General features: G+C 45.5%; 1 protein-coding gene across 3 annotated transcripts in view; it reads right to left on the bottom strand.

The window, feature by feature from the left end:
• The window catches only part of ALOX5AP (arachidonate 5-lipoxygenase activating protein), a 29,044-nt gene extending 7,902 nt beyond the window's left edge, over positions 1 to 21,142 (bottom strand). The window contains exons 1-4 of one of the 3 annotated variants that reach the window (XM_025996744.2): positions 20,864 to 21,015; positions 17,288 to 17,414; positions 10,515 to 10,614; positions 3,663 to 3,733 (exon numbers count right to left, since the gene is read on the bottom strand). In XM_025996744.2, the coding sequence (XP_025852529.2) occupies positions 3,663 to 3,733; positions 10,515 to 10,614; positions 17,288 to 17,414; positions 20,864 to 20,959 (394 nt within the window). In that variant the 5' untranslated portion in view covers positions 20,960 to 21,015. Of the gene's footprint in view, positions 1 to 3,662; positions 3,734 to 10,514; positions 10,615 to 17,287; positions 17,415 to 20,863 lie in introns of all 3 variants that reach the window. The other 2 variants (XM_072719928.1, XM_025996745.2) reach the window with 2 other exon arrangements.
• Between the last annotated feature and the right edge of the window lie 5,886 nt (positions 21,143 to 27,028).

Below are 27,028 nucleotides of genomic sequence, written 5' to 3'. Positions count from 1 at the left end.
TGTATTGCTCAACCTTTTTTGAACATTTACTGCCAGTTCAGAAAAGATCTCTAGGGAGGAGGGCGCCTGGAAGGCTGCAGTCAGTTGAGCATCAGATTCTTGGTTTTGGTTCACGTTATGATCTCGGGGTCATGAGATCAAGACCTGCATTGCATTCTGAGTTCAGAGAGGAGTCTGCTTGAGATTCTCTCCCTCTGCCCCTCCCCCTGCTCATGCTCATTCTCACTCTTTCTCTCTCAAATAAATAAATAAATCTTTGGGGGGTGGGGAAAGAGATCTTTGGGAAGAAGATTCCCTTTACCATCTAATCCTATGAGGAACAGCCATGAGCAGCAAGGGTCCTGAACCTTGGAGCTGAGAGTTAGAAAACCCAACCCCACCAGGACTGCTATGGTCAGGAGCTAATACTTAACTCATCCTACGTTTGAACGAAGGGCTGATTGTGGCTTTCTTACCTATCAGGAATAGTCATGGGGGTGAAATAGGTGCATGGATATCAAAGCAGTCTGAAGACCTCCTAGCACTATTCAAATGCCAAATAATTATTACCTTGACAGAGAACTTTTTAATGTCAGGCACTGCCCCAGGCCCTTTGGGTACTTGGGTCTCTAATCCTCCCAGCCACTTGGTGACGAGCACATTACAGGAAGTCAGTTCACCCAGAGTCACTTACCAGACCAAAAGACCCATGAGGACAGCCATCTTTTGCTAGCCACCATCTCTGTGCTTGGCATAGTGCCTGGCATATACTGGCTTTCAAAAATTATTTGTTAAATGAATTCATAAAAGTCAGGTGAGCCAAGGAAAATGTTGTTAAAAAGAAAACCAAAGGCCCAATATGGTGTCACCTAGGCCAAGTCCCTAAACCAGGGCTTAATCCTAATATAACTGCAGTTTCAACTTCCCCCAGAAATTCAGTCTTAACTTGTGGTCAGGAATGTTCCAATCGGAGTCAATGAAGTAATCAGCCACAAGGCCCTCTCCTTCCTTTGAGGAAAGATGAGGTAATCTGTAGGATAAGACCCCCTACTCTTCTCCCCAAGGGAAAGAAACCTTGCCTGGAACAACCCTTTTCTTTCACTAACAACCTTCTTGCCCCACCCTCCTTCCTCTAAAAACCTTCCATTCTGTACAGCCCCTGGGAGCTCCCCTCTGCTTGCTAGATGGGATGCTGCTGGATTTGTGAATCCCTTGAAAAAGCCAATTAGATCTTGGAACTGATTTGGTTGAATCATATTTTTTAACAAGGTGGAATGTGAAACCAGGTTTGTATGATTTCAAAACTGTATTACCACCAGCAGCATCTACTGGGCTTCTATTGTTGGGCTGGATTAGATGAAATTACCATTTTTGCGGGTCCGAAACAGTCAGACATTGGCAGTTTTATGTGGTTCAATCTGATCTATGCCGGGTAGTGTGTCAGAGGCTTTATGCACATTCTCTCACTTAATCACCCTAGGAACTCGATTATTTCTGCTTTATGGATGGGGAAACTGAGGCTCAGGAAGGCTGAGTAACAGCCCAGGATCACAGCAGCAGAACTATCTGCAGTCTGTCAGTCCCCGGATCCGTGTTCTTTCCACAACTCCACCCTGCCTCCCAAAATACTAGTGTTACCGACTGTAAGAAAACCAAAGCACGAGAGAAGCTGCTTCTGAGGTCCATGCTAGGGTCTGAAGGTCACAGAACTCTCACAATTCACAGTCTGTTCTGACGAAGTCTGTCCTGGTTTGTCCCATCTGGACGGCTCTGCTCTAACTCACCAGTCTGTGTCTCTTTCCATGGGAGCTAAACAGAACATCAGTGTGCACAGGAGTCATGGGTGGGAGTTGGCTGCGCTCACTGCCCTCCTGCAGAGACTGGTGCCTGCCTCATGGACCCAGGCTGCTTGGTACAGCAGAAAGGGCATGCTGGATTCAAATCTGGACTGAAAAATTCTGAGGGTTTTTTTTTAAGATTTATTTATTTATTTATTCATGAGAGGCAGAGACATAGGCAGAGGGAGAAGCAGGTTCCCTACAGGGAGCCCAATGTGGGACTCAATCTCAGGACTCTGGGATTATAACCTGAGCCAAAGGCAAAGACGCTCAACCACTAAGCCACCCAGGTGTCCCTGAAAATTCTGAGGTTTGAGCAAACCACCTGATCCTCTCGGGCCGGGGCTCCGCTCCTGTAAAGTGAAGGATCTGGGCTAGAATGATCTCTGAGGTTTCTTTTGATTAAAATATTTGGTAGTTGACAATAGTCCTAAGAAATGATGATCGAAGAGGGTCTACTGACACGTTTGTCCCCTAGCAATGCTGACATTTATTTGGGCAGAAGTGTGGTTCTAGGACTTCAAAACATCTTCAAACTCCCTTTGTATTTATCCAGCTAGAACAACTCTAGATTCATCTACATCAAGTATCATCTAAGACAGAAAAGGAGTCATAACTCCTGGTATGAGCCTAGTTTGACTTGATTTTTCAAGTTATCCCCAACATGTTTCTTATTTTACTCAGGATGGATAGTGGTAAAAAAAAATAGTGAGTAATGACAGCCTTATGGAGCACAGAAGGAGGCCACATGGTGTCTTTGAAGGAGTTTCTGCTGCCATCTCTCACCTCTGCTCTCTGCCACTGCACCTGATTCTTTTCCTTCCTGGCATTTCTCACTCTCAGCAGTAACTTACCCATTAGCTTTTTTCCTATGGTTCATCTCACTGAGTGCTATGTGCTCCGCCACCATCTCTATTATCTATCACTGTGTATCCGAGCGCAGGGCTTGCCACATAGTAGGTGTTCAATGTACAGGCAGTATATACGTGAATAATGCAGAAAGATACTTGTGAAAAATCCAGGATTGAACCCAAAAGACCTGGGCTCTCATCCTGGCTCTTCTTTCACCTGCTGTGTAACCTTGAACAAGTTACCTTGTTCCACTTGAACCAAAGTGTCCTCAGAGATAATAGAGGGAGATAATATCCACTCTACCTATAAAGTAGGAGTTAATGCTAAGGATTACACAGTCCGTCAGAGGACACCAGTGACCTTTTCTCATGTACACACCCTGCTGGGCCACTGTGTGGAAGCTGGCCAGGTCACGCCAAGCTTCCACAGGCACAGTGCCAAGCTCCAAAGGGAACCAAAACACAGGACTCTGGCTTCCATTTCATTTTAAATCAACTCTGGGAGTCAACCTGCTAAAGTCAGGACTGTAGGCTGCTGATAACCCGGGAGAAGGCTGCAGACCTGAAGTCCAGACTGTGGCTCTGCAGACACATGCCCAGCAGAGGACCTCCACACTGGAAGCTTATTAGCAGAAGCGCCGAGTGACAGCGGTCCCAGAATAGATCCCTCAGGCGCTCTCATTTATAATGCCCTTGTATCTGAGCTAACACTGCTTAAGGATTCTGAGTCACATTTAGCCTTAAACCACCCTTGTCAGCGCAGCAGCTCTCAACCAGCCACTGGGGAGCAAGCATTAGCAATGCATTATCGCACCCGCTCCGCCCGGGCACAGAGCATGCCTGAAACACGACCTCCCGAGGGTTCTCACCTCTCCAGGGCTTCACAGCTTAGAGCTGGAGGTCAAGCAAAGTCTTTTCAATAAAAAACCTGCACTTGAACCTCCTCAAGATGCACATTTCAGAAAGAGAACACGCAAAGAGAAGTCTGAGTTACCTTGGCTGCAGAGGAGCCCCGCACTCCAGAGCACAACCAGGAAAGTGGGGTACGCATCTACACAGTTTTGGCTGTAGAATAAAAAAAAGAAGAAATATCAGAAAACAGGTTACTGCAGCATAGTCTGAAAATTACCTGAAACCCCAAATTGATCATCAGCATCCCACATGAGGCAGCAACTGCATTCATCATTCCACCGACATCTACCAATAAGACACGGCTGCCACCTCAGAAACAGGCAGTGGTACGAGGCAACCACATGTTCAGAATCCATTCACTCCCTTCCTTGGTGAAGCCAATAAGAGACTTGGTTTCTTGATGGATTCATTTTGGCACGGTTCCTGTTCCTGGCTGTGCCAAAGTGCTTCTTGGAATTGAAAAGTGAGCAACACAGACAGCAGGGCTGTGGCAGCTTTCAGGATTTGGGGGATTGGGTGTAGGGGACAGGAGCCCAACTGAGGAAAACTTTGTCAGACCCACAGGCTGGGCTGGGGAAAGAAAGGTAAGCTTCAACCATTAGAGAAACCAGGGTCGACTCAGAAAAGCTGATGCACAGAAAGGTCTCCTGCTGGGCGTGCGATTACAGTGTGTAGGGCTCAATCCTGGTTCCTGTGGCCCTCCGCACCAACCCCCGTGCTGGTATCTTATACCCTGTGTTTCCTGTAAATTCACTGCGGTCCTGTAAGTGTGCAGGAGTAACTGCAAACATTTTCTACAGCTGCTGAACAGGTAGCCACAAACTCAGTGGCTTCAAACAAGACACACTGTCTGGAGGTCAGAAGTCCAAAAAGGGTCTCACTGGACTACCATCTAGGTGTGTCAGCATGGCTGCAAACCTGCTGGAGACTAGCAAAGATCTGTTTTCTTGCCTTTCTCAGCTTCTAGAGATCACCTGCATTCCTTGGCTTGTAAGCCCTGCTAAACACACCAATTTTTCTGCCTCCTTTTTCCACATCTTTTTTTTTTTTTTAAGATTTTATTTATTTATTCATGAGAGATACACAGAGAGAGAGAGAGAGAGAGAGGCAGAGACACAGGCAGAGAGAGAAGCAGGCCCCACGCAGGGAGCCCGATGTGGGACTCGATCCCGGGACTCCAGGATCACGCCCTGGGCCAAAGGCAGGCGCCAAACCGCTGAGCGACCCAGGGATCTCCTCCTTTTACCACATCTAAAGAACCCTTGTGATTACATTGGGTTCCTTCCAGATAATCCAGAATACGCTCTTGATTTCAAGGTCAGCTGGTTAGCAACCTTAATTCCTTCTTGCAGTGTAACAGAGCATCTTCACAGGCTCCCAGGATTAGAATGTGAATATGTTTGGGGACCTTTCATTCAGCCTACTGCAACTACTTTCATTTTCACATGAGAAGCTGGGGTTTGGAGAAGCTGAGTAACCTCCTCACCATCACGGAGAGACAGAATGGCAAAGCCAGGATTTGCATCCTGGTCAGTCCAACTCTAGAACCAGATCTATTACTTCTTCAACTACACTAAATAAATAGCGAGTGTCCTCTTGAGAAGTTTACAGTCTAGATCAGGACGATCAATACGTGTGTCCATGGAAAAACAGCCTCACAACAGGTGGAGGCATGAAGAGGGGTGAGGCAGTAAAGCAATAGAGTGGAAAGGGCAGGTGACTAGGATGTGGTCTCTGACCTGACACTCACCAGTTGTTTGTCAATGGTAAAGCAATCATCTTGGACTTAGTTTCCTTCCCTGAAAAACTAAGACTGATAGTAACTCTAAGACCCACGTAAACTCTAAAAGTTGATGCTTTAATGAGGAGCTGCTCAAGATATGGCCCCTGGATCAGCAGCATCAGAATCACCTGGGAACTTGTTAGAACTGCAAATGTTAATGCCCATCTCAGACCTAGAAAATTAAAAGCCTCCGGGGGCAGGGGGCAGCCCCTCCAGGTGACTCAGAAGCATGCTCAAGGTTGAAAACCACTGGTTTAACGTAATGTAATGTACGGTTCAAACTGTACTAGTGAAAGCAAAGATGCAATTTGCAAAATTATTCAGCCTCTTATCCAAATTCCTTCCTTGGATTCCTCCATCTGGATCATTCCTGATCTGGTTCTCATGATTTTCCTACTAAATGAGCTATGAACTCTTGTTCAGGCCGATCACATCTCAGGCCTCACTGGTAGCACTGGGATGACCAGCCCTCGGTCCATCCCCTGCGGAGAACCCAGAGAGGAAACTTTATGTCCCTCCGATGATCAAAGGATCCTCTACTGGAGAAGTCAATGAAATTAAAGGTAAGAAAGCAGTGTATCCCGTCCTGGGCTGGAGGTGCAGGGGAGAGAACACAGCCCCGCTGACCTCGCCCTGTGCCCAGAGGGTGCGTGCCCTGGTCTAGCGGGCACAGTAGAAACTCTGAAGGGCAGGATCCCTGAACAAATTTGTCATTTGGGGAGGAGCACTTAGTGAATAAACAGGTCCTGTATGCAGCTATGGAGCATGAGCATCACATCTATTCTATACTAGAGGCATAAAACCATAGCCTTGGGTTTCCAGACGTCATCCACCTCCCAGTTCAAGAAAACAAGGGAGAACATTCTTTTTTATTTACTTGAATAATGTTCTATGCCTGATGGGATCTAATACCTGATGTTCCAACAGTTTGAAAATCTGTTAATACCAAGATCACCCTGGCCTCCTCCTCATTCTCATGCTTCTGTTTTTGTTTGTTCTTGAGTACTGGTTTCATCTAGATGATGCAAAAATTTTTTAAATTCTTAATTATTTAAGGAATTTGCTCATTAGAGAGGATGGTATAGTAAGGTGACATTGAATCAGTCATTCAATCACTCCTTCTATTGTCTCAAGGCAACTTGGTCCCCAATAAAACATGGTCTGTCTGGAGTTGAATGAAACTCTCCCAACTTTAATAGAATGGGCTCCTCCTCTGGATTTTCAGAATATACCCAGAATCCTGTCCCTTGCTCTGGCTCAAGCCAGTCCTGTGATCCAGGATCTGCGAGGATCTACCCACAGCTCCATGCAATATGTCCCTCCTTGACAAAGGGCCACCACTGGGTTGAATTCAAGTATCTTTGGCCAGGGAAGTAGCTGTCTCTTGAGGTGGAGCCTAGCAAATGCTCACACGGTCTTTAAGGTCACATAGCCTGGGTCTGATGCCTAGTCGACCACGGTGCAAATGTCAGTGCATTCCCTAGCCTCACTGAACCTCAGTTCTCCTCATCTATAAGAGGTGAATGGAGACATTAGTAATTACTGCCTGGCTTGTGAAAATAAAATGAGATAAAGCAGTGTCTGGCTCATAAAAAGCTTTCAATAAATGGTGGCTATTACTGCTCCAATAGCTTCCTTCTTACAATCCCCAGTGGAAATGTCTTTCCTGCTGACAAATTATCATTATTCCAAATTTTCTTTTGTGGAGAGTTTTGTGCCATTTTTTTCTGCAAGACAAAATTGACAAACCCATCTTGGTTCTCATTACTTGAGGTCTAATTCAGAGGTGCTTGCCGGATTTGTCAACAATTCACTGTGTTGCATTCAATTTGATACACTACACTATCAATGTTTTTATGGAGAAAAGGACTCATTTTTTTCCCTTTTGTTTTTCCCCACCTTTGGAAATCAGATACAGAAGTACTTACATAGTGTTTTGTTAGTTAGTTTGGATTAACTTAAAATAAGTAAATATCACTAATAATAGTAATAGTACCACTGCAAGTCGATAGAATCAATGCAGATCTAGTGCCTTCAAATTATTTACCCACTTAGAAGTGAGTCTGAAGTGGATTTTGAGAGGGGCAGGGGAGAAAGGATGTTAAGGTGGCATTTTCCAAAATGCATTTTGTGAAACACTAAACCCGTGAAACACTCTGAAAAAAAAAAAAAAGGCAGGGGAGGTGTATCTGTAGTTTTTTTAACTTCCCTTTCTTGGAGAACCAAGAATCACAGTGTCCCTCGGTACATTAAAAATTCTCCACATTCTTACTGTCCAGAACTTTTTCTTCTCTGTAACATGTGCTACCAGCCCACGAACTTGTAATGTGTGGAACACGTGTCCAAAAATTACACTTCTCCGGAGGCCTTCCTCCTCTCTGCAACCTGTGCTCACCTGCACTCATGAGGAAGAATCTTAGACCAGTTAACTGAGCTTCTCCTCCAGAAATCAAACTGTTCTAGCTGTGCTCATCATCTGAGGACAGGGCTTTAAATTATGTTTTATACCCAAGAACAGAGAGTAAAGGTCAAGATTCTTTTTCTCTCTCAAACTCTGACTCAGCTCTGCCCTGATGGGTGATGAGACAGACCACTAACCGAGGCCAGTTTGGAGCCAATGGGCCACACCTAGCTGCAATGTCTGTTTATCGACTGCTCCAAAATCTGGAACCATCTGAATCAGTCAACCGTCATATTTTATGCTGAAAAATATGCATCTGGTTTTTCAATCCATCAGCATCATTTATCCTTTATGCTAGTTTTTCTTTATAGCCATGGTCTGGAAACATTTATGACCTCACACCCCATCAACCAGAAGATGTGATCACGCAAACCTGTGACAGGTATAATACACACTCCGCTCTCAACCTGTATATTAAAAATGAGTAAAGCTTAATTTCTTATTTTTTAGATAGTGGGATTAGATAGATGTTCTCTTCTTTTGGCAGATTCACAGCTCAACCCACACCAGCTTTGGTGCTTTTGGAGGCCTCTAGACAAACTACTGCCGGACAATTTCTGCTAGATGAACACATAACCCCTTGCCTGTGGCTTCCAGACAGAGGCCAGCAGACTGGGTGCCTCTGGCTCTGCCAGCACACAGTAGCCCGCAGCCCTGATCTTTCAGCCCATCTATAAACTACCACCGGCACACGCAGTGCTGTCTGCTGGGTCAGGGAGGAAGTGGTCTTTGTAACAGAACCACAGCAGTGTCTGGGCAGCCTTCATCTTAAGGAAATTCTCCTTTTCGCCTCCTGAGTTCCAAACTCTCCACATCTATCCCTCCCCCTCATTCTTCTCGCCCTGTTTTCTGGGCCTGGGGAGCTGGGCTACAGCGTCCACGCCATGGGGACCCCAGGCAGCAAGAACATCCCACCACCCTCCTCTGGCTCCTCCTTAGGTCAGGAACCCCACACCATTGCAGAACTTCCAAACCGCCCTTCCAAATGACGCAGCACAGCTGTCACCAAAGAGCACTTCTGCAATCTGGGGACTGGCCCCAGTGAGGAGGGGGCAGGTGTGGGCACAGCCCCTTCTTAGGCGCAGAGTTAGCTCACTCCTGGGGCAAACGGCAGGAACTCAACTGCTCAGCCAGTCCCATTTTGTCTTCATTGCTGGCAAACTTGAAACTGAACTTCTCTCGAGGTGCAGTGAAATTGCACTGCGTGCCAGCTGCCCTGTCTAACTTCTCCAGAATGGACCAGTTGAGTTTGTAGGAACACAGTGTGACTGATAATAATGCAGAGATCCGGGCAGAAAGAAGCTTCTCTTTCCAAACTAGGATAGTATGAATATCTCCCTTGAGTTGTTTTCAGAGAGGTTTCGGCATGGCCCCTCTGGGAGTCAAAGACATCTTTTTTGTATCTTTTGCCCCCAGATGTGTCTGAGAGCTGCTCCCACCTCTCCCCCTGCAAGTGACACAAAGCCACCGATGCACCCTACCTATGTCCCCTACCCTCCTTTCAATGCAAATGTCTAAAATAGCTGAAGCCACATCTTCGAACTTCTTCCATAGATTCTGAGAATGAATATATTGAAGGTCGAAATGTTAAAATAGAAATGTCCCTGTAGGTAGTTCAGCAAAGGATTTCCTTGAAATCAGCCTGCCAGAATGACCATGCCTAGGACCACTTAATACGAGGCAGGGGGAGCAAAGCAGGTAGCCAGGGCCCAGGAGAAGGGGAGGTCTTGTAGGTACTGTGGACACCCAGGAGCAGCCTGAAGCCCCAAACCCAAAAGGCAAAAGGCCCAGACAGGGTGAAGGGATGAGGATGTCCACCTGCAATGATTTCCTTGGGTGTCCATGACTGTCCCTTTGGAAAGATCTCTGGAGCCCATCAGAGTCACCTTTGATTGAGAGTGAAGGCCGGCTCCTTAGCCAGCTCATATCTGGAACCTTTCCTTCTGACAAATCCCTAGTGACAAGCACAGAGAAGCAGACAGGCCATAGCCTGAAACTACTGTTCAAGTACATTCTGCAGAAGGAAAAAAATGAGTGTTTGAATAACATCCATTGGGATTTGCATCCCAAATAGCTCCCATCTCCTTCACTGAGCTGTTCAGGTGTTTCCAAGCAGCTTTTTTATTCAAAAGTAAAAAATGAGAGGGGGGTGGAAGCAATGGCACAGTTCCCTCATTCTTATGGTTCTTGTAGCCTCTCGAAGAAACTAGGCATTACGAAAGGTCCTGCCATGTCTCCAGATGTCCACCAAGGGGGCCGCAAGGGGCAGTGAGCAGAAGGCTGCCGCCATTGTGTCTCGCCTGTTCTTCCAAAGCCAGCCCACAAGCAATGGCTGGTTTTCCTGGTAGTACCTCTGAACTAATTGCCCAGGAAATTGGTTAACACTGTGACCACACAACTGGCTCAGAGGTTTCTGGAGCAAGGGGGATCTGTGGCGATCACATATCCCCACCTCCAATATCTCCAATTCCTTTCTTTAAACAATAGCACTCATTTAGATGATAAAGAATGTCCACAAACCCACCCCCAGCCCACCCCAGTGAGGTTCAACCTTCCCTCAGAGCTCTGCCTCCCTGGCACTCTGAAGGTTGGCTCAGACAGACATGTAGCCTTGAGAGTGGTTGTTTTCACTCCTGTAGGGATGCCCCCATGCCCAGGGCCCCACTCTGTTAGTTTGCAGTATCACTCACTTGGCAGTGTAGACCCGCTCAAAGGCAAGTGTTCCCGTCCTCTGGAAGCTCCGCCCATTCTGTGTCTTGCTTTCATGCTCCACCTTGTGGGCAAAGAACCCTGGCAGAGGGAAAGGTTTGGATCTGGTTTATAACGGACATGTTCATGAGCCTGATATCCCATTATTTTACTAGAATGTTAAATGTTCCCTCTGTGTGCCCGCCAAACAACCTTAAATGTCTTCCATCCCATGTCATTTACCAAAAATTCATTCAGCAGCTATCTCTACTAATCATTGCATTTAGTGATGGCAGGTGATGGTGAACAAAATGCAGCCCCATTTTCAAGGATCTTACAGTCGAAGGAAATAGACAATCAGAGCAGAAATTACACTCTAGTGATTCATGCTAAGATGAAACTGACTGAGAACAGGAAGCCATCGAGGATCCAAGAGGCAACTTAATTCAGTGTTGGAATCACAGGGATCTAGAGGAAGCGACATCTAGGATAAGATTTTCTGAACAGGTAGGAATCAGCCAAAGAGAAGGAGAGGGCAGGGGGCAACAGAGGAGATCACCCCACTGGAGTGGAATAGAATATGGAAAGATGCGGAGGCAAGAACTGTCTTTGGTTTGGTAGATCCAGCTTATGATGGGGGAAATTGGGAGCAGGGAGTGGAAACAGATAGAATTATATATGAGGCCAAAGAGGTAGATGGTGAATTGTTCTTTCAAAGACATTTTTCTTTGTGACTTGCCATATGCCAGACACTTAGCTTGCATCCGAGAACAAAACACACAAAGAACCTTGGCCTGAGGAGCTTATGTTTTGGTGAGGGTGGAAGAGGAGGAGATAGAGTGTACAGAGTGAACAAAACGCTTAAATTAAATTATACAGCGTGCCGAATCATGGACAGAAGAGAACGCAGAGCAGGGTGAGGGGCAATGTGAAGTGCTCATAGGGCGGCCAGAGTGAGAAAGCGGTAAGTGAGCCCAGGCCTGAAGAAGAGGAGAGTTGAGAAGTGTGACAGTGACCTTGATGAGAGCCATGTTAAGAAAATCAGAACTTATTCCCATCTCACAAGCAATAAGGAGTTACTGACAGGTGTAAGCTGAGGGATGGTGTAAGCAGAAAGCCATTCTGTCTTCTGCAAGGTGAGTGTCTAGAGGGGTCAGGCCCACAATAGGGGGTAGATAGGAGGGCGCCGGCTAGGATGATGGCCATGGGGTGTAGCCAAAATCCTGAGGGTATGTCTATAGATTGGATAGGAGAGCAGGAATGAAGATCTCTCTCCCCTCCCCTCCTGTTACAACGTGCCTGTTTGGAGCACAGCTACACAGCCACTTGTAGAAAAAGAGCATCGGCCCTGCTCCAGGAACCCCAGCAGACACCTGACATCTAGTCCCTTACCAGGCCTAATGCCAACTCTGCAAAGTGGACAGTGCTGTCCCCACTTGGTAGACAAGGATATAGTGACTTGGGGAGGTCAGAGACCTCTCTCAGAGTCACCCCACTGAGAAGAAGTGCAACTGGGGATTCAAATCCAGGGGAGCAAATGAGGATCCTTCTTTCCTGTTACTGTCACATTGAAGCTCACCGCAGGGATTCCATCAACTACACTGGATTTAAGTATACTTCTGTCTGTTATGGATGTCTCTTCTTGCCACAAAAATACAGCAGAAAATTTTGCTGGAAGACCAGTGTCTTTCCAGAACCCAATGGGATGGCCCTTGCCTCTGAACATGTAACACAGATGGTATTAAGAAAGCCAGAGGTTATTTCTGCCAAGCACCGCTTGGGCTACGCTTCTCTGCATCTGTTTTCTTCCACTCCTGGCTCAGAGAAACCAACCCCTTCCCCTTTTCCAAGGCTTGCCTTCTACCTGTGACCTTGCGCCCATTCCTGCCACCCTTTTGGCCCTTTTTGTTTCATCCGTGTTCTCCTTATTTCCTGGACCATGTCTTTCTTTTTCCTTCTCTTGACCCTAGAAACATACTCAGATCTTTCCTACCCATCAAACAAAACAAAATCAAGACTGCCTCAGTTCACTAGACTCTCCTCCTGCTTAGCTAAACTTGAAAGAATCTGCCTTCCTTTGCCCACACCTCACTGCCTACTCCCACCCCAACCCTTTGTTATCCTCCACTATGTTACAGAAACTTTACGAGCAGAGACCATTAAACACTTATCTTGGCTAGCTGCTGACAGTAGGCCAAACCAGAGAGAGAGAGCCAGAGCCAGAGATCCAGAGAGAAAAGGCTACAGGCCATTCCTGAGCACCTACCATATGCCAGGCCCCCCTGGCTACTTTCCCTCGGTTATTCTACACAGTACCTCCAACAAGCAGGCATAGAAGTTATGATAGTTCCACTTCTTGGTTAAGGAAACTGAGAGAGGACCCAATAACTTTCTCATCACATAAAAAGATTTTGAGATTTTAGTTAAGCACAAAGTTACTATGAGCCAACAGTGTGATACAAGTGTTCAAAGAATGACACACCCCTGATTATTTGAATAGAATTGATGTTTGGATCTCAGGAACAGTTTCCCTGTGCAGAAAACATCTATCACCTGCAGCTTCGAGAGCCCAGGGCAAGATGGGTGGGAGGCAGAAACCCAGTGACAAGGGACTCTGGAAACCAAGTCACATGAGGAATGACATGGAAGACAGGATGGTACAGCTGACTCTGTAAACCCAGAAGCAGCAAGCATAGTCCAAGCTTTTCCAGAGAATAGAAACAGGACCAGTGAGTAGAAGTCATAGGGCAGCAGAACTTCTTCAGGAGTGGGTGTTTGGGATCCCTGGGTGGCGCAGTGGTTTGGCGCCTGCCTTTGGCCCAGGGCGCGATCCTGGAGACCCGGGATCGAATCCCGCGTCGGGCTCCCAGTGCACGGAGCCTGCTTCTCCCTCTGCCTATGTCTCTGCCCCCCTCTCTCTCTCTGTGTGTGTGACTATCATAAATAAATAAATTAATTAATTTAAAAAAAAAAAGGAGTGGGTGTTTGGATAAATGTATTTGAGACAATATATATAACATAAGTGTCTACTTTTTGGAATGGATTTGAATCCCAGTTTCACCACTACTGGCTCTAGGACTTTTAACCAATGGTCTAGCCTTTCCAAGCCCCACATTGCCTCTCTGTAAAATAGGAATAACAATATTATATATTTCACAAGCCACAAGGATTCAGTGAGATACTATTCCCAACACAAAGAGCTATGCTTGACAAAACAAACTCAATACACCTAACAATGGGAAGGGCAAGCTCAGTATGTCATGAGCTCTCTATCATGGGAGGGATTAGGTAGGAACTGTTGAGAATGGTGTAAATAAAATTTTTGCTTTGGAGCACTTCATGAGTCCTGTATCTAAAGCCCATCCAACTCCAGGTTGGGTTGGTAGGTGTTCCAATGTGGTACCCATGAGATTCATTATGAGTGTGTGTGTGTTGCGGTGGGAGTACCAGGGATGGCATGGGGGGGTAGGTGCTCACTACCAGCTCTGTATCTCTCCTTATCACTATTCTCACAGACCCTTGTGTCTGCAGGGCCATCATGTCTCCCCCTTTTTGGCTTCATGATAAGAAGAGAGCTGAGGAGAGACGATGATGCCAATTCCCACCACTTTTCTCTACAACCATAAGGGCTTCAAAAACAGCTCTCCTGCTGGAGGACCTCGTTTCTCTGCTGTAACCATTCAGGCTTCCATGCCCAAGGCTCAATGCCTTTCCCCTCAGCTCACCCTCTCCTGTCACTCTAGTTAGTTTGGCTTCCTATGGAAATCATTTTCTCCAAATCTGTGTTTTTCAGGTTTGCTGCCTATCAATGCTGCTGGCACCTTGGCAGGAGAAGTTGGAGGATCTCTGGATGCTATTCATAGGAAACGCATCTATCTATACTCCCTGGGAATCCAGGATTTGGTGGTTCTGGCCCAGCTTTTTTGGAATGATGCATTTTAAACTAGTTCTGTGCTTCCAAATCCATGTTTTGCTGGATCAAGCTGGAAGAGGGCCACAGGTTCAAAGATCTTGATGACTAAAGAATGTTTAAGAGTCAGAGGAGGAAGTTCCTCCAGGCAGGCAAGGCTCTGGCCTCTTCCCAAGAAATGAGCTTCACGCAGTGTACAGAGAGCACAGGCCCTGGATACCATTGTGGACACCTGTAGACTGGACTTCTTTGTCTTAGGACAAAGCATGCAGTGCCTGGCAACAACATGTAAATACTCCTTAAAACTAACAGGAAGAGCTTGAGATGGCATTTTACGAGGCAGGAGGGGAAAGGTACGGTTTTTGCATATTTTCTGAACTCTATATGGAAGATCTATGGTTGCAGTGTTGAGGTTCATTAGAATTGCAAAGAGAAGCTCGGGACATGCACTTGAACCTCAGTGTTTACCTAAAAACTCATGGTGCAAGCAAGTACAGATGTTCTTTTCCAAGCCATTTGGCTCTCTCTTGTTCTCTGACAAGAGCACATTTAACAGTTACAAATAAAAGGCTTCACATCGCGGTCTCAGCATCCCATGGCAGTCTGGGCCTCTGCCTCAGAGAGGAACATGGCTGGGCTGCTTCTGTGGCTTCAAACTAACAGCAGGCTGTCGCTTCCCCAAGCAAGGGTGCGATAGTGCTGTACAAAATCACTCTGCCCCCGAGTTGCCCTGGCTGCTCACAGTGGGCTGGGGAGGATGGACAACATGATGTGGCGGCCACATAGGGTCTGCCCAGGCTGAAAAAGTCTCCAGCCCGAAACAATAGCTCTGTTCCAGTCCATACATGTATCTTCCCACCAGGAAGCCTCCATTTCACTCATCAGTTGCTGGAACTCTATCAGTGAAGCCACTGTGTTCTGTCGCTACCTATCTGAAATGGCCTGTCAAAAGTCAAGGCCCTTGAATAGAGGTTAAGACTCAGGCATTGGGCCAGCTATAATCTCTCCTCCTATACTGTACCAAAGAAAAAGACTTAATCTCACTGCCAAAGTAATTAGGAACCTCACTGTCCCTCTCAAGTCTGATTAGGGTTTATTTCGCCACCAAGGGAAGAAGCCCAGGACCCACTTGACAGACCAAGGCCAGGTTCTGCCTCTTTGGAGAGATGAAGAGACTCTGTTCTCACAACAGGAGACCATGTAGCCTCCCCCAAGTCAGCTCTGAACTGAGAGGAAGCAGCTCAGGGTGAGTGCCAGCCTTCTAGCTACCTTAGCCCCATCCACACAGGCAAGTGACATGGCACTGGTTTCCCAGTTCACCAATATTTGTCAGCTACGTTGATGCTTATAAGGGGAAGGACCAGAGGGGAGACCCCATATGGAGCTGAAAAAGCACTGCCCGCCCCATCCACCCATGCAAAACTGCCTCCACAGACATGAGAAGGGCCTTTGAAGGCTTCCCTCTGACCATGGCTGGCCATCTTTTCTCGCTCTCTTTTCCTTTCACCAGGGGGCCCCGACACCATAGCCACTATATCCCCATAAAGCCAGGACACTGCCTGTCACAGCAGGTCCCAGTAGGTGTATGCAGGGTGAATAAATGAATCCGTCACTGATGTGTAAGACCACGGGAACTCATGGTACCTGCATGAAATAGCAATGGCTTGAGGAATGGCAGCCTAAACAATCCATTTGTTCCCCCTCCCTGTGCTGCAACTTGATCGTGTGGACTTAGTATGAAAGTATGAAATGTTTTGGGTCAAAACATGGCCAACTGCTGTTCCATATAGGGAACATACTTGGAGGATGCAAAGTTGGGCCTCTCTGGTATGGGGAGGTCTCTGGGAAGCCCTACTCTGGGCTCAGAAGGCAAATCCTCAGCCTCTGTCCACCTTCAAGCTGGGGGGAAATGACAAGGTCTCCCAAACTGGTTAAATACTCAAACTTCCCAAGTATGACAGTGTGTGGGCACACAGTTAATACCCATTCGGTTATAGCAGCTGCCCTTAGCAATTACCATCCTTTTTCCTCTATCTTAATAAACTACAAAACACAAAGCCCCTGGAAATACTCATAAAAAAAAAAGTCTATAGCAGACCTAACTCAGAACTCTAAAGGGAAAATTCTACACAGTCTTGTCTTTTTCAGGTCTGCGTACCTCATATGGTTTTTTAGGCACTGGCAAGGTTAATGGAAATACAAACCCCACACAAGAAAAATGCTTCCTCTCTCTCTTTATGTAAATACGTAATGCATTTTTTAAAACGCTTCAAATTTATTCATTACTAGAAAAAAAGAGAAAGTATTATAAAGCATCTATTTTTCTCCAAAAGAAAAAAAAGAGCAATACAGAGATAAAAAATGGTAAGATGATTTCTTCACCCTACATCCCAAATTCTGTTTTTCTCTCTCTTTCTTTCTTTCTTTCTTTCTTTCTTTCTTTCTTTCTTTCTTTCTTTCTTTTTTTGCCTACAGGTGACAGAAAATCTCAGTTGCATTGAAATCAGCCCATCTGCACTACTGCAGCCCAGTGTCTGAGTAAACACATATTTTACTTTCCCTTTCTAGGTCTCCGGCCACAGTAATTAATAGTTAAAATGCTGATTGTGATACTTCAGTAAAGGTTTTGATAAAGCCTCTAGGTTGCTGCCATGGCTCTGCAAACATGGTCAGTCACCACCATTTAAGTGAAAGAAATACCAGGAGAAGGAAAATCCCAAGTTCAAGCATGAATACACACACCCTATACATTCAAAGAAAAGGAAAAAGCGCACAGGGACAAAGAACCATGTGAGCCTGACTTTCTAACAACCGGCAAACAAAATCTACCCTTGTCTCCCTCTGTGAGTGAGGACTTTGCCTTACCGTTCTGGACCACACTGATGAGGGTGATGATGGCCAACAGGACAATATTCCCCACGGCTTCTTGATCCATGTTTGCTTCGAGCTCCCCAGTAAGGACTGCTCCAGTTTGGTGGCACCCAGGCCTGCACTGAGCAGAAAGGGGAAGTGAGGGCCCACACTCTGTCTTTCATCATTAGAATTTCCAAAGGTCCCAACACAGTTACACGGTGACTTCTTCTTTCTCTCTCCCTCTCTCTCTCTCTCTCTCTTTTTAACTAGCCACCAAAGTGCCCTAGCTCAGTGTGACCTGCCAGGAGAAGCAGAGCTTGGAAGAGGAGCAGGAAGGGAAGAAAAAAAATGAAACTTGTGTTTTATTTATAGAGCACCAAAAAGATCTGTGTTTTGAGTGCTTTCTTTTCTTGAATTCCCAGGGGAAAAAAAAAAACACAGAATACTTAACACATGGCAGGTTCCAGAGTGGCAGCCATATAAAAAGGCCTGGATGAGTGAATAGATGGATGAATGAATGAATGAATGAATGAGGAAGTGGGCACCTGACATCTCCATTTCTCCAGGAAAAAAATCAACAAAAGAATTAAAACCAAACCTTACTTAAGGAGCAAAAATGAGGATACAGATGACCCATAAGGAAAACTTCAGTCCAGCCAGGCATGAGTATCATTAAACACTGCAGCTGGCTCTTCAGAGGTAGTTTTTGAAACACCTTCCTGGAATCTTCTCAACATAATAATAACAGTAGAGAGAAGGTGTGAGAGTGAGCCTGCTGAGAAAGCCAGGTGGTCACCTGGCATTTTACCGATCGCTGTGTAAATGGCCATCTCTCAGAAGCTACACAGAAAATGCAAGACTTCAGCCCAGACTCAACAATTATTTGGCAATGAGTAAGAGGAGCTTTTTATCAAAACCTCACTCTGAAAGAGAACCTCAGCCACTATACTTGGTGGCAGCAGGGAACTGCACCTTTGTGTGGGAGAGGCCAGCTTGAGTGTCCTCCATTCAGCTGAGAGAGACAGAGGTCCACGGAAGCAGTGTCCAGAGCTTGGACACGTGGTGGCCTGTGGCAAGGGCAGTCCAGACAGTACTCATGAGTACTCTCCGAGTGCCTGGAGCACTCTGCCAAGCATGATGTCACAAGCATAATGGTTAGGGGCTCAGTCAATACCAGGAAGATTTGCATATTCACCTTAATGAGATCTTATTTATATGGGAGGTCTGGTAAGTTTCAGAGGATGTGTAGGTCCCAGGAGTTAAGGAGTCTGACCCTCGTAAACAGGTGGCCTTTCTAACACTCAACATAACTAAGGACAATGCATCAGAAGTGATGGCCAGTCCCTTTAAGAGTATTCCAGTTGCAAAGAATAGAAACCTAGCTCGGAGGCACCTGGGCGGCTGCCTTCTGCTCAGATCATGATCTCAGGGCCCTGGGATGGAGCCACACAGGGGGCTCCCTGCTCAGTGGGGACCTTGTTTCTCCCTCTGCCTCTCCTCCTGCATATGCTCTTTCGCTCTCTCTAAATAAATAAATAAATAAATAAATAAATAAATAAATAAAATCGAGAAAAGAAACTTAGCTCCAACTAGCTTGGGCAAAAAGGGAAATTGGCTCAAAAAAATCCAAGGAACTGAACAATGAAAAGCTGAAAAGAACAGAGTTGTGGTTGGACCTTGGAGGCCGGCCATTGTCTCTCTCTCTCTCTCTCTCTCTCTCTCTCTTAGTTCTCTGTCCCTCAATCTCTCTCTTTCTCTCTCAACTTTCTCTTGGTTTGTCTGCTTTATTCTCTCTGTAGACCACTTTTCTCCACAGTGTAAAGAACTAACTTCTTGCATCTAAATTCTTAGAAAACCATCTCATCGGCCCTGGCTAGTCACATATCATTCCTAGGACAACCAGATGCCAGGGAAATTAAAGTACCTGGTAGTTTCCATAATTGTCACCTGGTTTAGAGAGATCCTTCCCTAAAGAAAGATTGGGGTGGGGAGGTGGTAGGGGTGGAGGGATGCCGGGTTTATCCACTATCAGGCTGCGACTGTCCACCACTTATGATTCCAGATTGAAACACCCAGCTGTTAAAGAAGTTTCTCTATCACACAGCCTGACGGCTTTAAGGCTCAGTCTAGTCTCCTTGTTGCTTGGTTGTTTGTGTTCATGGCATGTTAAATGTGTGCCACCGTTTGCAGCCACATAAAAAACAACATAGACAGAATCCAATGAGGCTTTGGAAAATCATCCAAGCCTGGGTTCCTGGAACTCAGGAACCTGAGAAGGGGCAGCCTCTCCTCTCGCTTCCCAAGCCTCCAGAGACCCCATAAAATGATGGGGGGGGGGGGCGGTGTTGGGGGGGAATGCCCAGCCATTTCCACTTTAGAAGGCGTGAGGGCCCTGGTAGGAGGCTCGGTAGCTGCGCCCCCTCCACGTCGGAGCTCCCTGGACTCACCCCGCCAGGGTGGGGAGCACGTGCCGATGGAGCGAGTCCACTTCACCCTGGAAGAGTGTTTTAATAGGCAGCCGCCAAGGCCATTAAATTACAGTGCGCACATTAAGATTCTGGCTGCCGCCGCAGAGGAACACTTATCAGAGGTGAAGCCTCTGGAAATGCCATTCATCTCAATAGAGAGCTGCTGAGACAGAACAAAAAGACAGGGGCGCCCGGGGAGCGGGGGCGGGGAGCGCGGCCTTCCTAACAGCATGGTCTCGGGCCTGCAGACAGGCCCCGCAGGACCCGCCGGACCTGACCCGGCACAGGAGCCCGGCCCTGAGCAGCTTGCACCTTTGCTCCTCTCCACACAGCCATCTCGGGACAGGTTACTCCTCCCGTTGCCTAAGGGATAAAACAGGTTCAGAGGGGTTAAACCACATGTCCAAGGACACACATGTGGTAAGGAGCAGAGCCAGGATTCAAACCCAGGCTTGTCCTACTTCAAAGTCTAGGTCCTTAACCACTCTGAATGCTGCTCCTGGAGCTTCTGGAATAGTTTTCAGAGCTCAAGACTCCCTGGTGTCTTCCTTCCTTCTCAGTGCTTGGCCATCTCCTCAGAAGCTAGTATGAGCAATGTCCATCCCCCCAGCCCCTAAAGAGAGATTTTTAAAAAGAAAGGAAAGGAAAACAGATACCTGTCACAGGAAATAACAGATACCGCAGATACCCCACTATTAGTAAAGGTAATTTAACAAGAAGTCTCCCACAGCTCTGAGCTGAGAGCTCACCCTCCCTGCTCCCAGACCCCTGCTCCCAGCACCTCCCTGGTTAGGCCTGTGCTGCACTTACAGCGTGTGACAGGTTAGCTAGACAAATGTGCTGGGAGTAGAGAAGGATAATTAGCACATTCATTAATTAGAGTACTGCTAGTAGTTTGACTGTGAAGGACAACCATTTGTCAACAGAGATCAGGACAGCTGGGGCCGAGCAGCCACTCAGGGGGACAGCAATTCAAAGCAAGCAGTGGCACTGACCGGCTGCTATAAAAAACATGGGCGCTGCTCAAATACTTAGCGACAACAGGCCTCCGTCGCCATGGCAACGTTGGGCCACATCGTCTGGCTGTCAAGCAACAACATTCACATATCCTTCATCTCACCTCGGATGCACGTTGCCGTTTCATGACATCTCTTCCCGTCGCTTTCTGTGCAGGTTTGCCCTCCGTGTTGATAAGGATGAGGCTTTCCAGGTACATAAAGGCTGGGAGTGAGGGAGCCAGCACAGAATCCTCCTGAGCTGGGGCATTGACACTAGCTGGGACGTAGAGGCATAGCTCAGGTCCACAAGTACGAGCTGTCCACGGGTACAAAGCAGTTCCTTTCATTTCAGCTGATCTAAAAACTATTCAGACCAACACTGATCTGAAAGAAGAGCAATATGAACAAAGACCAGGCCATGGTCTGTTCTAGATATCACACATCTGTCTTGTAGCAGTCAGTTTTACCAGAGAACAGAACCTCTAGGAGATTATGTATACAATCCATATATGAACATGGATGTGTTATAGGGATCTGGGTTTACACAATTGTGGGAGCTCGTGAAATAGTCCATGTGAATCTATTTGTTTTCTAGGGTTGCTGTAAAGAAACTTAAAACAATAAAAACTTACTGTGACACAGTCTCCAGGAGAACCAAATCAGCCTGGTTAAAATGTCAAACCTCCTTCCCCAGTCACGGTCAGATGGTCTTTCTTTACACAAATATCCAGTTTGGTCCTGGATTGAACTGAATTACGTAGAGATGCCATTGCATAGATGAGGAAACTGAGGGACAGTGAATTTGCTGTAACCTCACCGCTATTGACTAAATTCCACACATGCTCAGAACACTGAGCTAGGTGCTTTACAAAACAAAATGACATTTACAGTTATGACCTCCATCCCCTAGACTTTTGAGCTGTAGGCTGCTAGTATCAGTGCAAGAAAGCAAATGGACCCAGACCCATAGAACCTCACACAGACTGCAAGGACCTAAGGTGGCATCCAGAAAGCATCTTCCTCCCCATATCACAAACACGCAAAACACACTGCATTGTTATGAGTTTGTGGAAAAATTAAGCATGTAACCAGAAGTGCAGCAACCATCAAAAACAGAGCTTATACGTGGGTTCCTTTCCCCAACTGTCAACTTAATTTGTCTTACAGGCTCTCTAAGGAAAGGAGATCAGTAGTGGGCATGACTGGACATGATATCATTCAGTTTTAACAGAATTAAAAATTGTGAAGCTTGGAGCACCTGGGTGGTTCAATCGGTTAAGCATCTGCCTTCAGCTCAGGTCATGTTCCCAGGGTCCTGGGATCGAGCCCTGCATTGGGCTCCCTGCTCCCTCTCCCTCTGCCTGCTGCTCCCCCTGTTTGTGCTCTCTTTCTCTCTCTCTCTATCTCTCTATGTCAAATAAACAAATAAAACTTTAAAAAACATTGTGAAGCTCATATATGGTGAGCTAATTTTTGACAGAGTAATTCAATAAGGAAAGCAAAGTCTTTCAAACAAAGGGTGCTAGAACAACTGGATATTCACATGAGGAAGAAATGAACCTTGACTCTACCCCCACATCACACAAATATAACTAGAAATGAGTCTTCAACCTAAATATAAAAACTAAATCTATAAAACTTCTAGAAGAAAAAAAGGAAGTCTTTGTGACCATATGGAGAGCGAAGTGGGGTTTTTTTTATTTTTTTTATTTGAGTATAGTTGACATACAACATTACATTAGTTTCAGGTGTACAACATGGTGATTCAACTTCTCTATATGTTATGCTATGTTCACCACAAGTGTAGTTGCCATCTGTCACCAGATAATGCTATTACAATGTCATTGACTAGATTCCCTATGCTGTAAAAGTTGTTTTTTTTTTTAAAGACATGAAAGTGTGAGCTGTGTAAAGGAAAAAGAAGATCAGTAAATTAGATTTAATTAAAATTTAAATCATCTGTGCTCGAAAGGCACTATTAAGAAAATAAAAGGGCAAGCCACAGACAGGGAGAAAATATTTGTAATACATACACTTGATGACAAACTTATATGCAGAATATATAAAGAATTTATTCCCAGTAAATGACAAGAAGATGAATAATCTCCATTTTAAAAACGGGCAAATGACTTAAACAGACATTTCACAGGAAAAGGTCTGTAGACCATTTGTAAATGGCCAATAAGTGCATAAAAAGATGCTCAGCATCATTAGTCGCTGGGGATATGCAAAGTAAAAGATCCCATCATAAACCTCCGAGAATGGGTAGCAAGGGTGTGGAGCAAATGGGACTCTAATCCGTTGCTAGTCAGAGTGTAAAGTGGAAAATATAAAAATGGCAAAATATAAATAAAAACACTTTGGAAAAAATTTGGTAGTTTCCTAAAAAGCTAAATACACCTTTACTCTATGACCTAGCAATTCTACACTCTTAAGTGTTCCAAAAGAAATAAAAACACATGTCTTGTAGCAGTCAGTTTTACCAGAGAAACAGAACCTCTAGGAAATTATGTATACAATCCATATATGTACATGGATGCATTATAGGGCTCTGGGCTTACACAATTGTGGGAGCTCCTGAAATAGTCCCTGTGAATGTATTTGTTTTCTAGGGTTGCTGTAAAGAAACTTAAAACAATAAAAACTTACTGTGACACAGTTCTAGAGAGTAGAAGAAGTCTGAAATCGAGGTGTTGGCAGGGCCATGCTGCTTCTGCAACCTATTAGGAGAAGATCCATCCCTGCTTGCCCCAGCTTCTGGTGGTCCCAAAGTCCTTGGCATGCCTTAGCCTGCAGCTGCAACAGTGCAGTCTCTGCACCTGTCACCCCCTGGAGCTCACTCCTTATGTTTCTGTCATCACATGGTCATCTTCTTAGAAGGACAACAATCATATTAGATCCAGAACCCTCTCTGCTCTGGTATGACCTTTCTTAACTAATTATATTTGCAATGACCGTATTCTCAGATAAGGTTACATTCTGAGATGCAGGAGGTTAGGACTTCAACAGGCCTTTGAAGGACACAGTTCAACCTTTAACAGTACCACTGCTGTTTTCCACTGCTGGTGCTGAAGCCTAAAATCCCAAAGGACAGGCAGCCCAGGTGGCTCAGCGGTTTAGTGCAGCCTTCAGCCCAGGGCCTGATCCTCGAGACTCCGGATCAAGTCCCACGTCAGGCTCCCTGCATGGAGCCTGCTTCTCCCTCTGCCTGTGTCTCTGCCTCTCTCTGTGTCTGTCATGAATAAATAAATAAAATCTTTAAATAAATAAATAAATAATCCCAAAGGGCAAGCCATCAGGCGAAGAGGGTCAAGTAAAGAGGGACATGAAATGGGGGAAGAAGCCCAGATGCCTGGGTGGCTCAGAGGTTGAGCATCTGCCTTTGGCTCAGGGCATGATCCTGGAGTTCCAGGATCAAGTCCCACATCGGGCTCCCTGCATGGAGCCTGCTTCTCCCTCTGCCTATGTCTCTGCTTCTCTCTCTCTGTGTGTGTGTGTGTGTGTGTGTGTGTGTGTGTGTGTGTGTGTGTCTCATGGATAAATAAATAAAATCTTTAAAAAAAGAGAGAGAGAGAGAGAAAGAAATGGGGGAAGAAAGAACTGAACTGACACTAAAATCTATGAGGAAACTGAGATGACAGGCTAGAACCCATGTCTGTCACACATTGACTTTAAGTCCAAACCTCAATGACCAAGCTTTCCACAGGAGAATCTGGTTCCTTCACCACAGCCCAGTCAGAGAAGCTGAAGGAGTTCCCAGAAGCTGAAGAACTGAAGGCCCCAGCCAACTGGGCCCTAAGTCGACCAGTTGAGTCAGTAGATAAGCAAGAATGTGTCTCCAAGAGTCATGTAGCCTGCCTACCCTGCCAAGCATAAAAGATGTCTGCCACTTCACTCCCACCTTCCAACCCCCTGTAAGATGTCTCCTGTTGTCCACACTAACCCAGAACTATGCAATGAAATGAACTGAGGAAAACATGGCTCCAGCTTACCTAAACTGACACAATACAAATCTATCTACCACAGTCTACCCCTTGTCAACTTGGCATCCATGTAGCCAAACTGACAGTAACCAAACTGACAGTAACTTCCAAGAAAGACAGTGATAAAATCACGCTTCCGTGTGACATAATGAAACTTTCTCTCATAAAATAGAAAATGCACTAACCCTTTCCTCCAAAAGGGGATATAAATCCTCTTATATCTCTCCTCATCTTTGGGTGTTTCTTATTCTGAATCTGAGTCACATTCTCTCAGATACCTCAGAGATATTGTGAGTTTGATTCCAGATCACCACAATAAAGTAAATATCTCAAAAAAAATGACTCAAATGAATTTTTTTGGTTCCCTAGTACATATAAAACTCACGTTTATGCTATGTTGCAGTCTATTAAATAGCATTATGTCTTTAAAAAAACAATGTATGTACCTTAATTTAAAAAGACTTTATTGCTAAAAAAAAAAAATAAAACACCAACCATCATCCAAGCTTCCAATGAATCATAATCTTTTTGCTAGTGGAGAGTGTTGCCCCAGTGTCAATGGCTGCTGACTGATCAGGGTGGTGGTTGATGAATGTTGGACTGGCTGTGGCAGTTTCTTAAAATAAAATAACACTGACGCTTGCCTCATTGACTGACTCCTCCTTTCACAAATTATTTCTCTGTAGTGTGTGATGCTGTCTGATATCATTTCACCCACAGTAGAACTTCTTTCAAAATTGGAGTCAATTCTCTCAAACCCCACTGCCGCTTTATCTACTAAGTTCATGTACCGTTCTAAATCCTTTGTTGTCATTGCAACAGTCTTCATGACATCTTCACCAGGAATAGATTCCATTTCAAGAAACCACTTTCTTTGCTCCCCAATAGAAGGAACTCCTCAGCCGTTCAAGTTTGATCATGAGATGGCAGCAATGTGGTCCCATCTTCAGGCTCCACTTCTAATTCCAGTTCCCTTGCTGTCTCTACCCCATCTATAGTTACTGCCTCCACTGAAGCTTTAAACCCCTCCAAGTCATCCATGAGGGTTGGAACCAACTTCTTCCAAACTCCTGTGAATGTGGATATTTTTACCTCTTCCTATGAATCATGAATGTTCTCAATGACATCGAGAATGGTGAATCCTTTCCAGGTGTTCAATGGACTCTGCCCAGATCCATCAGAGGAATCACTCCTGATAGCAGCTATAGGCTTACAAAATGTATTTCTTGAGATTTGTAAGTCGGACTTACTACTTTATCCATGAGCTGCAGAATGGATGTTGTGGTAGCACGTGTGAAAACAGCATGAATCTTTAAGAAATTAATTTCCTTGTAATATCCATCAGAGCTCTTGGGTGACCAGGTGAATTGTCAATGAACATAATTTTTGGAAGGAATCTTAACAGTAGGCTTCAAATATTCAGTAAACCATGTTGTAAACAGATGTGTTATCATCTAGGCTTTGTAGTTCCACTTATAGAGCACAGACAGAGTAGATTTAACATAGTTCTTAAAGGCCCTAGGATTTTTGGAATGGTCAATGTGCATTGACTTCAACTTTAAGTCAGGAGTTGTGTTATCCCCTTAACAAGAGAAATCAGCTGGTCCCTTGAAGCTTTGAAGTCAGTTACTGACATCTCCTCTCTAGCTCTGAAAGTCTTCGATGCCATTTTCTTCCAATAGAAGGCTGTTTTGTCTACAGTGAAAATCTATTGGTGAGTGTAGCCACCTTCATTGCTGTTTTAGCAAGATAATTCTGGGTGATTTGCTGCAGCTTGTACACCAGCACTAGATGCTTTGCCTTTCACTTTATATTCTGAAGCTGATTTCTTTCCTTATATCTCCTGAACCAACCTCTGACAACTTCAGGCTTTCCTTCTGCAGCTTTTTCACCTCTCTCAGCCCTCACAGAATGACAGAGAGTTAGAGTCTTGCTCTGGATTAGGTTTTGGGTTAAGGGAAGGTTGTGGCTGGCTTGATCTATCCAGACCACTCAAACTTTCTCCATATCAGTCGTAAGGCTGTTTCACTTTCTAATTTATATGTTCACTGGAGTAACACTTTCAATTTCCTGCAATAACTTTTTCTTCCATTCACAACTTGGCTACCTCTTTGGTACAAGAGGCCCAGCTTTTGGCCTGTCTGGGCTTCCAACATTCCTTCCTCACTAAGCGTAATCGTTTTTAGTTTTTGATTTAAAGTGAGAGATGTGCAACTCTTTCTTTCAGCTGACTGCTCATAAGCCATTGTAAGGTTATGCACTGGCCAAATTTCAATATTGCTGTGTCTCAGGCAAAAGGGAGAC

Source organism: Vulpes vulpes, chromosome 9 (assembly GCF_048418805.1).
Source record: "Vulpes vulpes isolate BD-2025 chromosome 9, VulVul3, whole genome shotgun sequence".
Classification (NCBI taxonomy): Eukaryota; Metazoa; Chordata; class Mammalia; order Carnivora; family Canidae; genus Vulpes; species Vulpes vulpes.
The sequence above is the reverse complement of the archived record's forward strand: the minus strand, read 5'-3'. Positions and strand labels throughout refer to the sequence as shown.